At 39.4% G+C, this 18,907-nt stretch overlaps 1 protein-coding gene across 1 annotated transcript in view; it reads right to left on the bottom strand.

Moving 5' to 3' along the window:
• Positions 1-9,623: 9,623 nt before the first annotated feature.
• The window catches only part of LOC129282142 (STAM-binding protein-like), a 31,956-nt gene continuing 22,672 nt past the window's right edge, over positions 9,624-18,907 (bottom strand). Inside the window, exons 11-12 of the mRNA XM_064113002.1 lie at positions 14,190-14,302; positions 9,624-12,915 (exon numbers count right to left, since the gene is read on the bottom strand). Of these exons, the coding sequence (XP_063969072.1) occupies positions 12,750-12,915; positions 14,190-14,302 (279 nt within the window). The 3' untranslated portion in view covers positions 9,624-12,749. The remainder of the gene's footprint in view (positions 12,916-14,189; positions 14,303-18,907) is intronic.

The raw sequence follows: 18,907 nt of genomic DNA, 5'->3' as shown, positions 1-18,907 counted from the left end.
TAGGGTAGAGAAGAGTAAGGATAGCTATAATAGTGAGAGAGAGAGTGATAGACAATGATGAGAGAATAGTGAGGGTAGAGAATAGTGAGGATAGCTATAATAGTGAGAGACAGAGTGATAGACAATGATGAGAGAGAGAGGGGGAGGGGTAGGGTAGAGAATAGTGAGGATAGCTATAATAGTGAGAGAGAGAGTGATAGGCAATGATGAGAGGGAGGGGTAGGGTAGAGAATAGTGAGGATAGCTATACTAGTGAGAGAGAGAGTGATAGACAATGATGAGAGGGAGGGGTAGGGTAGAGAATAGTGAGGATAGCTATAATAGTGAGAGAGAGAGTGATAGACAATGATGAGAGGGAGGGGTAGGGTAGAGAATAGTGAGGATAGCTATAATAGTGAGAGAGTGATAGACAATGATGAGAGAGAGAGAGGGAGGGGTAGGGTAGAGAAGAGTAAGGATAGCTATAATAGTGAGAGAGAGAGTGATAGACAATGATGAGAGAATAGTGAGGGTAGAGAATAGTGAGGATAGCTATAATAGTGAGAGAGAGAGTGATAGACAATGATGAGAGGGAGGGGTATGGTAGAGAATAGTGAGGATAGCTATAATAGTGAGAGACAGAGTGATAGACAATGATGAGAGAGAGAGTGGGAGGGGTAGGGTAGAGAATAGAGAGGATAGCTATAATTGTGTGAGAGAGAGAGTGATATATAGACAATGATGAGAGAGAGTAGGAGGGGTAGGGTAGAGGAGAGTAAGGATAGCTATAATAGTGAGAGAGAGTGATAGACAATGATGAGAGGGAGGGGTAGGATAGAGAATAGTGAGGATGGCTATAATAGTGAGAGACAGAGTGATAGACAATGATGAGAGAGGGAGGGGTAGGGTAGAGAATAGTGAGGATAGCTATAATAGTGAGAGAGAGAGAGAGGGAGGGGTAGGGTAGAGAATAGTGAGGATAGCTATAATAGTGAGAGAGAGAGTGATAGACAATGATGAGAGGGTAGGGTAGAGAATAGTGAGGATAGCTATAATAGTGAGAGAGAGAGTGATAGACAATGATGAGAGAGAGAGTGGGAGGGGTAGGGTAGAGAATATGGAGGATAGCTATAATTGTGAGAGAGAGAGTGATATATAGACAATGATGAGAGAGAGTAGGAGGGGTAGGGTAGAGAAGAGTAAGGATAGCTATAATAGTGAGAGAGAGAGTGATAGACAATGATGAGAGAGAGTGAGAGGGGTAGGGTAGAGAATAGTGAGGATGGTTATGATAGTGAGAGAGAGAGAGAGTGATAGACAATGAGAAAGAGAGTGGGAGGGGTAGGGTAGAGAATAGTGAGGATAGCTGGGGTGATAAAATAGTGAGAGACAGAGTGATAGACAATGAGAAAGAGAGTGGGAGGGGTAGGGTAGAGAATAGTGAGGAAAGCTGGGGTGATATAATAGTGAGAGGACAGAGTGATGAACAATGAGAGAGAGAGTAGGAGGGGCAGGGTAGAGAAGAGTAAGGATAGCTATAATAGTGAGAGAGAGAGTGATAGACAATGATGAGAGAATAGTGAGGATAGCTATAATAGTGAGAGACAGAGTGATAGACAATGATGAGAGAGAGAGTGGGAGGGGTAGGGTAGAGAATAGAGAGGATAGCTATAATTGTGAGAGAGAGAGTGATATATAGACAATGATGAGAGAGAGTAGGAGGGGTAGGGTAGAGAAGAGTAAGGATAGCTATAATAGTGAGAGAGAGTGATAGACAATGATGAGAGGGAGGGGTAGGGTAGAGAATAGTGAGGATGGCTATAATAGTGAGAGACAGAGTGATAGACAATGGTGAGAGAGGGAGGGGTAGGGTAGAGAATAGTGAGGATAGCTATAATAGTGAGAGACAGTGATAGACAATGATGAGAGAGAGAGTGGGAGGGGTAGGGTACAGAAAAGAGAGGATAGCTATAATTGTGAGAGAGTGAGTGATAGACAATGATGATTGGGAGGGGTAGGGTAGAGAATAGTGAGGATAGCTATAATTGTGAGAGAGAGAGAGTGATATATAGACAATGATGAGAGAGTGGGAGGGGTAGGGTAGAGAATAGTGAGGATAGCTGGGTGACATAATAGGAAGAGAGAGAGTGATAGACAATGATGAGAGAGTGGGAGGGGTAGGGTAGAGAATAGTGAGGATAGCTGGGGTGATAAAATAGTGAGAGACAGAGTGATAGACAATGAGAGAGAGAGTGGGAGGGGTAGGGTAGAGAATAGTGAGGATAGCTGGGGTGATATAATAGTGAGAGGACAGAGTGATGAACAATGAGAGAGAGAGTAGGAGGGGCAGGGTAGAGAAGAGTAAGGATAGCTATAATAGTGAGAGACAGAGTGATAGACAATGATGAGAGAGAGAGTGGGAGGGGTAGGGTAGAGAATAGAGAGGATAGCTATAATTGTGAGAGAGAGAGTGATATATAGACAATGATGAGAGAGAGTAGGAGGGGTAGGGTAGAGAAGAGTAAGGATAGCTATAATAGTGAGAGAGAGTGATAGACAATGATGAGAGGGAGGGGTAGGGTAGAGAATAGTGAGGATGGCTATAATAGTGAGAGACAGAGTGATAGACAATGATGAGAGAGGGAGGGGTAGGGTAGATAATAGTGAGGATAGCTGGGGTGATAAAATAGTGAGAGACAGAGTGATAGACAATGAGAGAGAGAGTGGGAGGGGTAGGGTAGAGAATAGTGAGGATAGCTGGGGTGATATAATAGTGAGAGGACAGAGTGATGAACAATGAGAGAGAGAGTAGGAGGGGCAGGGTAGAGAAGAGTAAGGATAGCTATAATAGTGCGAGAGAGAGTGATAGACAATGATGAGAGAATAGTGAGGGTAGAGAATAGTGAGGATAGCTATAATAGTGAGAGACAGAGTGATAGACAATGATGAGAGAGAGAGTGGGAGGGGTAGGGTAGAGAATAGAGAGGATAGCTATAATTGTGAGAGAGAGAGTGATATATAGACAATGATGAGAGAGAGTAGGAGGGGTAGGGTAGAGAAGAGTAAGGATAGCTATAATAGTGAGAGAGAGTGATAGACAATGATGAGAGGGAGGGGTAGGGTAGAGAATAGTGAGGATGGCTATAATAGTGAGAGACAGAGTGATAGACAATGATGAGAGAGGGAGGGGTAGGGTAGAGAATAGTGAGGATAGCTATAATAGTGAGAGAGAGAGAGAGGGAGGGGTAGGGTAGAGAAGAGTAAGGATAGCTATAATAGTGAGAGAGAGAGTGATAGACAATAATGAGAGAATAGTGAGGGTAGAGAATAGTGAGGATAGCTATAATAGTGAGAGACAGAGTGATAGACAATGATGAGAGAGAGAGGGGGAGGGGTAGGGTAGAGAATAGTGAGGATAGCTATAATAGTGAGAGAGAGAGTGATAGGCAATGATGAGAGGGAGGGGTAGGGTAGAGAATAGTGAGGATAGCTATACTAGTGAGAGAGAGAGTGATAGAGAATGATGAGAGGGAGGGGTAGGGTAGAGAATAGTGAGGATAGCTATAATAGTGAGAGAGAGAGTGATAGACAATGATGAGAGGGAGGGGTAGGGTAGAGAATAGTGAGGATAGCTATAATAGTGAGAGAGTGATAGACAATGATGAGAGAGAGAGAGGGAGGGGTAGGGTAGAGAAGAGTAAGGATAGCTATAATAGTGAGAGAGAGAGTGGTAGACAATGATGAGAGAATAGTGAGGGTAGAGAATAGTGAGGATAGCTATAATAGTGAGAGACAGAGTGATAGACAATGATGAGAGAGAGAGAGGGAGGGGTAGGGTAGAGAATAGTGAGGATATCTATAATAGTGAGAGAGAGAGTGATAGACAATGAGAGGGAGGGGTAGGGTAGAGAATAGTGAGGATAGCTATAATAGTGAGAGAGTGATAGACAATGATGAGAGAGAGAGAGGGAGGGGTAGGGTAGAGAAGAGTAAGGATAGCTATAATAGTGAGAGAGAGAGTGATAGACAATGATGAGAGGGTAGGGTAGAGAATAGTGAGGATAGCTATAATAGTGAGAGAGAGAGTGATAGACAATGATGAGAGAGAGAGTGGGAGGGGTAGGGTAGAGAATAGTGAGGATAGCTATAATAGTGAGAGAGAGAGTGATAGACAATGATGAGAGGGAGGGGTAGGGTAGAGAATAGTGAGGATGGCTATAATAGTGAGAGACAGAGTGATAGACAATGAGAGGGAGGGGTAGGGTAGAGAAGAGTAAGGATAGCTATAATAGTGAGAGAGAGAGTGGTAGACAATGATGAGAGAATAGTGAGGGTAGAGAATAGTGAGGATAGCTATAATAGTGAGAGACAGAGTGATAGACAATGATGAGAGAGAGAGAGGGAGGGGTAGGGTAGAGAATAGTGAGGATATCTATAATAGTGAGAGAGAGAGTGATAGACAATGAGAGGGAGGGGTAGGGTAGAGAATAGTGAGGATAGCTATAATAGTGAGAGAGTGATAGACAATGATGAGAGAGAGAGAGGGAGGGGTAGGGTAGAGAAGAGTAAGGATAGCTATAATAGTGAGAGAGAGAGTGATAGACAATGATGAGAGGGTAGGGTAGAGAATAGTGAGGATAGCTATAATAGTGAGAGAGAGAGTGATAGACAATGATGAGAGGGAGGGGTAGGGTAGATAATAGTGAGGATGGCTATAATAGTGAGAGACAGAGTGATAGACAATGATGAGGGAGAGAGAGGGAGGGGTAGGGTAGAGAATAGTGAGGATAGCTATAATAGTGAGAGAGAGAGTGATAGACAATGATGAGAGGGAGGGGTAGGGTAGAGAATAGTGAGGATGGCTATAATAGTGAGAGACAGAGTGATAGACAATGATGAGAGAGAGGGGTAGGGTAGAGAATAGTGAGGATGGCTATAATAGTGAGAGAGTGATAGACAATGATGAGAGGGAGGGGTAGGGTAGAGAATAGAGAGGATAGCTATAATAGTGAGAGAGTGATAGACAATGATGAGAGAGAGAGAGGGAGGGGTAGGGTAGAGAATAGTGAGGATGGCTATAATAGTGAGAGACAGAGTGATAGACAATGATGAGAGAGAGAGTGGGAGGGGTAGGGTAGAGAATAGAGAGGATAGCTATAATTGTGTGAGAGAGAGAGTGATATATAGACAATGATGAGAGAGAGTAGGAGGGGTAGGGTAGAGAAGAGTAAGGATAGCCTTAATAGTGAGAGAGTGAGTGATAGACAATGATGAGAGGGAGGGGTAGGGTAGAGAATAGTTATAATAGTGAGAGACAGAGTGATAGACAATGATGAGAGGGAGAGAGAGGGAGGGGTAGGGTAGAGAATAGAGAGGATAGCTATAATTGTGAGAGAGAGTGATAGACAATGAGAGAGAGTGGGGGGTAGAGAATAGTGAGGGCAGTTCTTCTTTCCTTCTCTTTATTTCCTCCACGTAACATATCCCCAATTTAAGAAGAAATATGTCATAAACGCATAATCATTCTGGCTGGAAAGAGTATCTTCTCCCAAATAATTTGATACCATATTTATGTGGTATGTCTTCACGCTTGGATAATCAGCAGGTATTCTTTGCAGAGATGTAAACTTAAATTTGCGCCAAAGTAAGGCATGACTGCAATGAATGAATCCAGATGCCAATAATCCAACATGAGTGAGTAAACTATTTGCAAATCCGTTTTCAATTAAATTAACTTGAGAGTTGATACTACAAGTGTCTATTAAACAATTATGATGGAAATTTATTGAAAAGTTGTATTTGAAATGGATGTTAATGCAACCGTTATAGGATTATGACACCGTTGACATCTGGATTCATAACTGCAGTCCTGTCTTTGGCGCATATCAGAATTTACATCGCTGCAAAGAATACGTCCTGATCATCCAAGCGTTGACACATACCACATAAATATGGTATTAAATTATTTGGGAGAACATATTCTTTCATATATAATAATTATGTGTACATGACATATTTTCTCCTTACATTTGAGATTTGTGAGGTGTCAATTTTGTTTTATTCACATGGTATATATCACTCTGTCTTGGTTCCATCCATCCAGTTTCCTCTTGTTTTCACTACTTGGAAAGTCATAATAGGGTTGCCCCCCGCCCCTGTCTTGCAGTCCCTGTTGCACATACACTGAAAGTATTCTTAAACAACATACTTTGTTCATACATGATGTAGGAAATTATCAACTACTTTGTTGATCTCGTTATTTTTAATTAACAGTTGTTACACTTCATATTGCAACCCATGGTGGTTAATCTCTGAGACTGCATGTCAGTGCATGCAGTCTGTAGTTGTGACAGATATGCAAAATAGAGTTGACAAAACAACATCAAAATTCAATTTTCTCTATTATATTGACATTTCTACCATCTTTATGTACATTACAAATAATTCGTTTTCAAGGAGATAAACAGATGGGTAAAATATGAGAAAAAAAGGAGATAGAGTTCATATAATCACCCAGCCCCCACTGTAACAATACGCGTCACAAATGAAACTTTGGTCTCAGTTGTGGAGTAATCATAGTGATCATGGACGTGGTGACATAGAGCAATCTCTAGATGGTGTTAGTATGGTATAGGATATGACAGGGTAGGGGCGGATATCTCTCCCAAAAGCTAGGGGACAAGAGGCTGGAAAATTTGACAAGCAAAAAAAAAAAAAAAAAAAGGTTATCATCCCAAAAGCAAGGTCATCTCGTCCTAAAATACATGTTTTATTTCGATTTTGAATGATGTATTTCTTACCATCATTAAAGGTCAAGTCCACCTCAGAAAAATGTTGATTTGAATCAATAGAGAAAAATCAGACAAGCAAAATGCTGAAAATTTCATCAAAATCGGATGTAAAATAAGAAAGTTATGACATTTCAAAGTTTCACATTTTTCCACAAAATAGTTATATGAACGAGCCAGTTACATCAAAATGAGAGAGTTGATGATGTCACTCACTCACTATTTCTTTTTTTTTTTATTGTTTGAATTATGCAATATTTCAATTTTTACGAATTTGACAATTAGGACCTCCTTGCCTGAACCACAAAATGTTAAAATAATGGAATTCCACGTGTTCAGGGAGGAATGAAACTTCATTTCACATGACAATGACGAGAAAATTAAAATATTTCATATTTCATATAATAAAATACAAAAGAAATAGTGATGTCATCAGTCTCCTCATTTGCATACCGACAAGGATGTGAATATAACTGTTTGTGAAATGAAGCAAAACTTTAAAATGTCATTACTTTCTTATTTTACATCCGATTTTGATGAAATTTTCAGCTTTATGCTTGTTGAATTTTTCTCTTTTTATTGAAATCAAGTTTTTGTTGGGGTGGACTTGTCCTTTAAAAAACCACAAATAGTAGGGGGGACATTTGGTATTGTGTCCCTCCTACTAGTCCCCCCTGTGATTTCCGCCCATGGGTTATGATGATGTGTGATCTGTACTATCACTACAGAAAGAGAAGGAACAAAGTGGGGGAGGGGATTACATTTTTAAATAAATTTTAGAAGATTGCAAATCATAGGAAGAAACTTGAAATAATGAACAGAACCAATATATCAAATAATTTTTAATCTTCAACCAACTTTAAAGGTCAAGTCCATCCCAGAAAATGTTGATTTTAATCAAGAGACAAATTAAATGCTAAAAAATGGATGTAAAATAAGTATGCATAACTCAGTGATATGCAAATGAGAGTCGATGATGTCCCTCATTCACTATTTCCTTTTTTTATTGTTTGAATTATACAATCATAATTTTTCAATTTTGACAGATTTGACAATAAGGACCAACCTGACTGTACCATAAAAAGTTTTTAAAATGGTACTACCACATTTTCAGGGAGGAATAGGAATGTTTCACGTGACAGCGGGGAGAAAATTGGAATATTTCGTATCAGGGATGGATCCAGGATTTTCCAAAGGGGGGGGGGCACATTTTTCCGAGGTAAAATTTGACAAGCCAAAAAAAGAAAAAAGGTTTTTAACCAAAAATTATGGGTATTCCATCCCAGACAATTAAAATTTGACGAAAAAAAAAGGGTCTTCACTTTAAAAAGGGAAGGGGGGACACACTTCTGTTTCAACAGCATTTTTACATTACGAATTTTAATTTTGCTTCTCAAAGGGGGGGGGGGGGCATGGGCTGGCTGTGCCCTCTGGATCCGCCAGTGTTTCATGTTATAAAATACAAAAGAAATAATGAGTGATGTCATCAGTCCCCTCATTTGCATATCGAACCAGGATGTGAATATGTGATATTAAGCAAAACTTTAAAATGTCATAACTTTCTTTTTAACATCCCATTTTGATGAAATTTTCAGTGTTATACTCGTTGGAGTTTTCTATTTTTATTCAAATCAACTTTTTGTTGAGGCGCACTTGTCCTTTAATGACTGTTTGGGTGCGAGAACCAATATGGATGACGACACACAGGTAGAGGGGATGAAAGGGGAGGGGGTAGAACAGAAAATATTCATGAAAAGAAGCTTGAATAATAATTCCACAAGGGGTGAAGGAAGGCAAAGAAAAGAAAGACATGAGAGATGGGTCTAAGGCAAGGGCGGATCCAGGATTTTCCAAACTGGGAGGGCATTTTTGTATAGAAAAAAATTAACAATACAGAAAATAAGGTCTTCAATTCCAATTAATGGTGATTTACATCAGGAAAAGAAAAGAAAGGTCGGTCCTCACTTGCATATGCACAACGTTTTCTACTAACAAATTTTGGTTCTCAAAAGGGGAGGGCTAGATGTGTCTGGAACCACCATTTGTCTTAAGGGAATGGTTTAAAAAAGCCCCCCTCCCTCCCATCCTAATTTTTCCAGCTACCTAAGTTTACCTTAAAGTAAAATCAATGCATTTCACTTTTTTTTTCGGGGGGGGGGGGGTGGTAAAAAATCCTCATCCTCTTTTGGTCACATATCATATAATGTGTCGAGTGCCATGGCCGAGTGATCTAAGGCGCCTAACTCAGACCTGTCAACCAGTATGTTTTTGGCCTATTTAGTACGTTTTTTTTTGTTTTGTTTTTTACAAAATCGTTATTTATTGAGAAAAATCATCTCTCTATGTCTCTATTTCATAAAACTTACACAAATATGGTTATTAGGTCAATGTAATTTCAGGTAACTTGTTTTTTTTACGATCATTTTGTTAAAACCAGGGTGAGAGATACACATGTTTAAATGTTTATTTTTTTCATCTGCAAGAGCAGTGCGCATTTGAGCTTACATGCAGCTTGAGCGCCGCGATGAGTGAGTGCGCCACGCATTTTATTATGAAATACACTTTTTTGGGGAAAAATACACTTTTTTTTAATCACAGAATACACTTTTTCATTCCCAGAGGTTGGCAGGTCTGCTGACTATATACATAAAAGTCCAGGGTTCGATCCCCGGCCCGGGCTCTTTTATCTGCATTCAAATACATGAAAATGCTATATGCATTATTGGTAACTAGGTGTGTACTTGTTTTGAAAAATAAAACCATTGAAAAAAAAAATATGAGCAAAAATAAAAATTCTTCACCTTTCTCACCATATAAAGTAAGCCTAGATATCCAAATAAGAATTTATACTCTCAATTATTCTCTTAATGTATCATATTTATTTATGTCTCTATTTGAAATCAATAAATGAATTTCAAAAGTTTGAAACTGTTTGTGTTAAATTGTATAGCATGTTTTACCAATTCACAATATGAAATCCGCTGAACATGAACAAAATTTATTTCATAGGTTATTAGCAGCTACAGTGCACGTACCATTGATGCATTGGAAGTTTTATCAAATGCTTTTATCAATGTTTATTTAAAGATGAAAAGAATGTTGCAGCATAATGCCATAGGATTATAGCTATATTCACAACTTAAATATTCACTCTCTATTATGAGTTTATAAAATCTATATAAACATCTGGAAATTGGTCATTTACAAAAGTAACAAAATACAATGCAATATGTATGCTATCAATTTCAATGTATGGAATAAGGCAATGCTAAGAATTATATACATTTATCTCACAGTAAATCTGTTGTTTGGTGATCACATATATTTTACATGTCCAACAATTAAACAAATGTCATGAAAGTAAATTTAATATTGTATTATGATGATGATCCACAGCATTTATATTGCTCCATATTTATGTTAAAAACATTCATACGCGCAGGCTCATCCAATTAAGCTACACATCTGCTGAAATAAGTGAGTTTTGAGGGACGATCATCATCATATCGTGGAAAGGAAAAAAATTCTGAACAATTACTTAGTTTAGTAGGTTACATTGTACATTGTGGATGACATGTATGGTGCATTTCATTGTACTCTCGTGATTAATGACCATGTTCAGGGGGGGGGGCAGTACAATGCTTTTAAGCATTGTATACTATTACCCTGGCTTTAGCATGGCTACCCATATAGGTGCTCAAACATTCAAGGAATTCCTTCCAACCTGGGTGTAGTGGCAAATGTAGATACACAACTTGTCAAGGATGCAAGTGCTGCAGTGGGATTTGAACTCCGGACCTTCTGTTCAATTTTTACTAAAGCTGGTTTGGGATGAAAATCTTGCAGGCTAAAATAATCAAATTTTCCATGGTTGCAAACACAGTTGCAATCAATGACAATCATACAAATATTAAATGTAAGTCCTAAATCGACACTCCTGATTGGTTGCAAATCAAGTTTATTTGATCCCAACTTGATTGGCTGAGAGTACATTAGTCCATGAAATATCACAGAAAAAACTCTTCATGAAATGCACCCCACAGATTGAATGAAATATTTATATTTATTCTCAAAATATTTGCATAGAATTACCAAGCTACATGTACAGTAAATAATAAATGGAATCAAACCTTCCTCTCTTATTGTTATTATTATATACAATGGGTAAATATCCAAGTCAGAGGAATTAATAAATAGTAATTATAGTTTTATCTATGTATAACATATATATCTGAGGCTGAATATAAATTCTCAAAATAAACGATGTAAATATTGATAACATATCATACTTTGAAGAATATAGAGCTCATGAGTTGTATTATTATCAACATGAATTAAACAGAAGAGGCGAGTTCAGTTGTAATATTTATGCAAACTATTTTTGTTTGTGAACACTTTCAGAATAGTTAAGTGACATGAAGAACAAAACCTGTGTGTGAACACTCTTGGGATAGCTCAGAAATGTGACATGCTGAACTATATCTGTGTGTGAACACTTCCAGGCTAGTTCATAAACGTGACATGCTGAACTATATCTGTGTGTGAACACTTCCAGGTTAGTTCATAAACGTGACATGCTGAACTATATCTGTGTGTGAACACTTCCAGGCTAGTTCATAAACGTGACATGCTGAACTATATCTGTGTGTGAACACATCCAGGTAAGTTCATAAACGTGACATGCTGAACTATCTGTGTGTGAACACTTCAAGGCTAGTTCGTAAACGTGACATGCTGAACTAATGTATATCTGTGTGTAAACACTTCCAGGCTAGTTCATAAACATGACATGCTGAACTATATCTGTGTGTGAACACTTCCAGGTTAGTTCATAAATGTGACATGCTGAACTATACCTGTGTGTAAACACTTATAAATGAATAAATCCATAATTTATTGTTCGAAATAGACATGAAATGAAATACTCTGAAAATTTGCTTTGCCCAATTGATCGTGGGCCCGGCAGCCGCTGTGCAGCGACAGATCGACGAGGCTCTATCCCTTTAATCGTTGAACGCCAAACAGGGTAGCGGCAACTCCCATCTTTTAACGTCTTTTAGTCTGACGCGGCCGGGGTTTGAACCCCTGACCTCCCGGTTGTGAGACGGATGCTCTACCAACTGAGCCAACACACCGGTTCCAGGCTAGTTCATAAACATGACATGCTGAACTACATCTGTGTGTAAACACTTCCAGGCTAGTTCATAAACGTGACATGCTGGACTATATCTGTGTGTAAACACTTCCAGGCTAGTTCATAAACATGACATGCTGAACTATATCTGTGTGTGAACACTTCCAGGCTAGTTCATAAACATGACATGCTGAACTATATGTGTGTGTGAAAGGTGGACCTGTGTGCTATAAAATTAGCCACCATTATTTTTATTATTATTCATTTTCAGTTTAGTCTCATCCCACAAGGTCCAATCTTAGTTTATCTACAACCAGATCATCTACTTACCAATTGGTTCATACTGGTAGATTCCCATGTTATATAATGCACAGTTTATGGTAATCATCGTCAAAGATATATTAATGTGCATTTATATTCATGGAAATATCCCCAAATTAGATCTCAGCAGGACCTGAGTAACAGAGACATCCATGTACATATGAGGCTACAAGTTGAGATTTTCAACTGTTTTTTTAACAACATTACTCTCATTACCTGTATAAGAGATTATAAAAAACAAACCATTACTAGTGATGTGATCAGAATGTGGAGATTACATATATTCAACAGCTTCTTATTTCATGGTAGCTCTTAATTTCCCAATCAGGAAGCAATTGGTAGTTCTGCACTATTTTATGAAATATGTCAACACTGACAAGTCATCGTTCCCCGACAGTAACCATAGTAACAACCAGTGCTTCCCCGCCATTCAAAACAACAGATTTTACTAAAATTGTCAGTGCTGACTAAATAAGTCAGAGGACAAAAATGTTGATGAAACATCTGATGATCATGCCCTCCTATCTTCACCGTAGATCTACTATCTTTATCGATGGGATGTCATTCCGGATCTTGCAGTGGGCTCCTTCTTCATAGATAGGGGGTTGTGAGGGGTGCGGATGAAACCCCTTCTGCTTACAATTGGCAATGAAACTGATACCATAGTCTGGGGTCAGGGAAAAGAAGCCCGTTCTGTGAACGACAAAAAACATAAATAATAATCAGAAGTATTTGTATAGAATTGTCTTTTAGTGGTCTAATGGTTCTAACATGTCTTTCAATAATGATAATACTTGAACATTTATATTGCCCAATTTCTATATGTATATACTGGTACTCAACTGCACGTTATTATTATTACCCCAGCTTTAGCCGTGCTGCCTACAGGCCCTCAGGCATTCAAGGAATTTCTTCCTACCGGGTACCCTTTCACCTCAACAGGAATGAGTCCAGCATAATGAGAGTTAATTATTTGTATACTTGTATACATTTCTGGTATGATAGAAACAAAATAATCATACTCCACAGAGAAGACGTAGTGGAACTTACAATTTCCAATGTTTTCTGATCAAAAACATCTTCAGATGAATGGCTGAGTTATATGGTACATTTTAACTTTATCAATCAAATATTCATAACAATCATATGTTTAGTAGTATTGTAGCATTAGTAGTATAGTATGATTAATTTAACACAGATTAAATCATCACACACAATAATAGCACAAGACACAATAGCAAAGAACTGATGAGTTTGGGACCCTATGAAACATATTTCCTTTTAGAGATTATACCCCCCCCCCCCCTGCTGGACTCAGTGAAATGAAGTTGATTCACCAAAAATCTTTTAAAGCCTGTATAAAATTTTGGCAAAGATTCAATCATGTGAACAATATTATAGTATCAACTAACATTTCATCTCCTACAAGCAAAGTGACCAATGAATCTCTATTTCATCTACAGCATTGATTCTTTTTGAAAATTTTACATTTGAAAAAATCGGATCACCCTCTCTCAGTAAAGTTTTTTTAATTAATTTTTTTTTTCAAAAGGCTCCCTGAACATTTATTTTACAAATCAAGTGATTGTATATCAGGGAACTACAAAAAAGAATTACATGAATTTCATGCTTGAAAAATGATTTTAAACCAAAACAATGTCATTTTTAATTTTGATCAGGAGCATTATACCTGCTAACCCTGAGCGCCAAAAGATAGGAACAAAGTACTTAAAAATTTCAAACAAAAAAAGTTTCAAAAAATTCTTAAATTTCTTATTAAATACTACAAAAACTCTGTCAAAGAAATAGGAATATGTTATTTAAAATGGCAAATTTTTCTGATCCCCACAAATAGGAATATTCTTTATTTGATAAGAACAGTTGTATACATGTAAAATCAGGCGTACTGCTAAAGTGGGAGGGGTGGAATGAGGAGACAAAAGAATTCTAATGAAAGACAGACTTACTGTTGGTGTTTTGGTGCACAGACGATGGCAATGGCTTCTGGCATCATGATCTGATATGGACAGTGTGTATGAAGATCTATACTAGACATAAACGCAGTCTGGGATGGGTGTGTCTGAAAACAATAAAGAAAATGGCTTTTCATAAAGACTAATGCCTCAGTCACATTTGTGACCAGACACCCTAAAACCACCAATGAGTTGCCAGGAAGGTTCTCTATAATAGACAGAATAGTAAAATTCTTAGTGTAGTAGGTTTCACGGTACACCATGTATCTTTCTTGGGCAGATGTTGGTCCTGAAAAGGAACACCCAATCTCGACGTTTCGACAAGTGTGTTCTTGTCGTCCTCAGGAGAATGAGCAAAGTTTGTAAAAGCAGGCCTTATATACTCTGTCGAAGTGCCGTATGCACGGTATCTCGCATTTGACCTTTTTAATACAACAAGGCAAAAGCAATTTTGTGTCTCGCCCACTTATGAAAATGACTAGAAATATCGTGATTTGCGAGGGCACGCAAGAGAATTATATCGAAACTTCATTGTGAAATGAAATAACACTTGTCATAAGAGCCTTGCACGTAAAGTTTAATGTTGCGGAGTTAGGTGTCATAAGAGAGTCTTGCATGTAAATTTTAACGTTGACCTCAAACTGACCTTTGACCTAACCATGTGACCTCCGACTGCAGCATAACATGCAGGTCCCCCAAGTCCATCTACCATCCAAGTTTAGATGAAATGCGACTTACGGTTGCGGAGTTAGGTGTCATAAGAGAGTCTTGCATGTAAACTTTAACGTTGACCTTAAAATGACCTTTGACCTTACCATGTGACCTCTGACTGCAGCATAACATGCAGGTCCCCCAAGTCCATCTACCATCCAAGTTTGGTTGAAAAGCGACTTACAGTTGCGGAGTTAGGTGTCATAAGAGTCTTGCATGTAAACTTTAACGTTGACCTGAAAATGACCTTTGACCTTACCATGTGACCTCTGACTGCAGCATAACATGCAGGTCCCCCAAGTCCATCTACCATCCAAGTTTGGATGAAATGCGACTTACGGTTGCGGAGTTAGGTGTCATAACAGAGTCTTGCATGTAAACTTTAACGTTGACCTGAAAATGACCTTTGACCTTACCATGTGACCTCTGATTGCAGCATAACATGCAGGTCCCCCAAGTCCATCTACCATCCACGTTTGGTTGAAAAGTGACTCACGGTTGCGGAGTTAGGTGTCATAAGAGAGTCTTGCATGTAAACTTTAACGTTGACCTTAAAATGACCTTTGACCTTACCATGTGACCTCCGACTGCAGCATAACATGCAGGTCCCCCAAGTCCATCTACCATCCAAGTTTGGTTGAAAAGCGACTTACAGTTGCGGAGTTAGGTGTCATAAGAGTCTTGCATGTAAACTTTAACGTTGACCTGAAAATGACCTTTGACCTTACCATGTGACCTCTGACTGCAGCATAACATGCAGGTCGCCTAAGTACATCTACCATCCAAGTTTTGTTGAAAATTAACTTACGGTTGCGGAGTTAGGTGTCATAAGAGAGTCTTGCATGTAAACTTTAACGTTGACCTCAAACTGACCTTTGACCTAACCATGTGACCTCCGACTGCAGCATAACATGCAGGTCCCCCAAGTCCATCTACCATCCAAGTTTGGATGAAATGCGACTTACGGTTGCGGAGTTAGGTGTCATAACAGAGTCTTGCATGTAAACTTTAACGTTGACCTGAAAATGACCTTTGACCTTACCATGTGACCTCTGACTGCAGCATAACATGCAGGTTGCCTAAGTACATCTACCATCCAAGTTTTGTTGAAAATTAACTTACGGTTGCGGAGTTAGGTGTCATAAGAGAGTCTTGCATGTAAACTTTAACGTTGACCTCAAACTGACCTTTGACCTAACCATGTGACCTCCGACTGCAGCATAACATGCAGGTCCCCCAAGTCCATCTACCATCCAAGTTTGGATGAAATGCGACTTACGGTTGCGGAGTTAGGTGTCATAACAGAGTCTTGCATGTAAACTTTAACGTTGACCTGAAAATGACCTTTGACCTTACCATGTGACCTCTGATTGCAGCATAACATGCAGGTCCCCCAAGTCCATCTACCATCCACGTTTGGTTGAAAAGTGACTCACGGTTGCGGAGTTAGGTGTCATAAGAGAGTCTTGCATGTAAACTTTAACGTTGACCTTAAAATGACCTTTGACCTTACCATGTGACCTCCGACTGCAGCATAACATGCAGGTCCCCCAAGTCCATCTACCATCCAAGTTTGGTTGTAAATCGACTTACGGTTGTGGAGTTATGTGTCATTAGGTTTGTGACGGACGGACGACATTTGGATCCCTAAGTCTCGCCTTCACCTCTGGTGGGCGAGACAAAAATCCAATTTTGTGATAGATTTTGACATGATATCCATAGAATAATATATTTCACTCTTCTCTCTTTAGATTTTTTTTTTGGTGGTCTGTACGCCACTGTGAACAGGATTCTTTGCGGCTGTAGCGTGAAGGGTAAAAAAAAAACTAAGGGCGCAGTATAGCCCATGTGCTAAAAAGCTGCTTTATATAAGTCCCGAGAGAGCAAAGCGAGCGAGAAAAAAATCACCTTTTCATGAGAATCTAACTTTGAGCTATTTTTTTACATTATATTCAGTAAATAAAATCATATCCTACACTTTTCCTTTGCTTTTCTTTCCTCCTTTTTTTTTGTTCTTGTTTTTTGGGGCCATCATCATCATCATCATCATCATCCGTTAAAGTACAGTCCACCAGGTTGGTGTATCATCGTACTTGTATAATTATGAAAAAAATAAAAATAAATAAATAAATAAATCAGCGCAGTCTTAGCGCAATTGGATTTTCTGCACCTCAGCCTTGAAGCTGGCTACTGAAGTGCAGTTAACTGTAATGGCAGGGAGAATATTCCACAGTCTAATGGCATCAGGAATAAAAGTTTTCTGATAAGTAACAGTGCGAGCATGTGGGACGTGTAACCTCATCTGATGACCACGAAGCGAAGTGGAAGTAGCAGCCTGGTTGAAGTACTGTACCTTTGGTACATCAGCAATTGTGTTTACCAAGCGATAAACCATCACCACCTTGAACTGGGCTCTTCTCTCTTCAAGGGTGGGCCACTGTAGCCGTCGAAGCATATCGGTGACACTACTAGTGCGACGATGGTCTCCCATGGTGAATCTAGCATATCGTCGCTGCACCATTTCCAGCTTCCGGGTGTTGTCCTTGGTGAAGGGGTCCCACACTTCACATCCATATTCCAGGACAGGTCTGAGGAGAGATTTGTAACATAGAACCTTGACGCTTCTTGGGCATGAGTGCAGGTTACGTTGCAAGAAGGCACGTGTAGAGTTGGCCTTCTTGGTGACCATGCTAATATGGTGGTTCCACTTCATGTTCTGATGAATATGAACACCAAGGTATTTTGCAGAGCTGACCTTTTGTAAAGGTTGATCATGAATGGAGTATGTCATGTTTAGTGGATTCCGCTTGTTGGTAACTGAGATAGTTTGACACTTCTGAGGATTGAATTTCATAAGCCAGTCTGACTCCCACTTCTGCAAGGAGTCAAGATCCTCTTGAAGTTTGTTGGCATCATCCTGAGATTGGATCTTGCGGTAGAGTAGGCAGTCATCGGCAAACAGTTTGGTTGTTGTCTGAGATGAAATGCAATCAGGCAGATCATCGATGTAGAGTAGAAACAGCAGAGGGCCGAGGACACTGCCTTGCGGCACGCCTGACGAGACTGGGATAGTATTTGAGGTACATCCATTGACGACTACTCTTTGAGTTCTGTTGTGGAGGAAGTCTTGAATCCAGCGCAGGGTAGTAAGACGAATGCCGTAGAACTTGGCCATGTCCCAACCCTTCCATACGCAGTGATGTGCGGTTGGGGCCCGGGGCGGAGTCCCGGAACTTCTTGATATCAAAGCCATTTAAACCTCGCAGATTGCCGTTATTTTAATCAAATCGCGGGCATATACAAAATATAGCTTTTACACAACACATTTATTCAACCCAGTTGCGTAATGAACCAAATATTTTGAGGGGGCAAAACATAGCAATGTGGAAAAAAATTGTAAAAAGTCGCCAGCGTGCAAATCGAGCTGGAAAAAAAATTGCCTATTGAAACCCGGGGGGGCCACTTACATTGACGAGTGAATACCATGCGCGGCCAAAAAAACACGTAAAAAGGATGTCTTTTTCAAGATAGGGCATGTTACGTACGTAACGTAATAAGGGTGTCAAAAACACTAAAATAATGAAAAAAGGGTATCTATTTCGCTAGGAAAGCTACGTGTTTAGGGTCGAATTTGCGAGGTTATAAAAATCAAGACTAAAATGTTTTATAAAGGATGTACTTTTTGCTCCAAGAGTCAACACTACGTGTTTAGAGTATGATTTGCGCGAGTTGAGCTGTTAAACCCATGCAATGATGTAGGTAAAGGTACGACCGACGTCCGTGACATACCGCTGTACTTGTTTAGGGGTTCAATTCAGGGAATACTTGCAATTAGTATCGTTTTGTTTCCAATACTTGTTAAGGGTAGGGTTTCACACGCCAATACGTATTAAGGGGTGCAATTTTAGAATATGGAAAATACGTGTTTAGGGTGCTTTTTGAGATCTCATGGTCGCGCATGGTATCCACTCGTGAATGGAAGTGGCCCCCCCCCCCCCCCC

This window comes from Lytechinus pictus, chromosome 18 (genome assembly GCF_037042905.1).
Source record: "Lytechinus pictus isolate F3 Inbred chromosome 18, Lp3.0, whole genome shotgun sequence".
NCBI lineage: Eukaryota > Metazoa > Echinodermata > Echinoidea > Temnopleuroida > Toxopneustidae > Lytechinus > Lytechinus pictus.
Note: the sequence above shows the minus strand (reverse complement) of the source record. Positions and strands in the feature narration are given on the sequence as shown.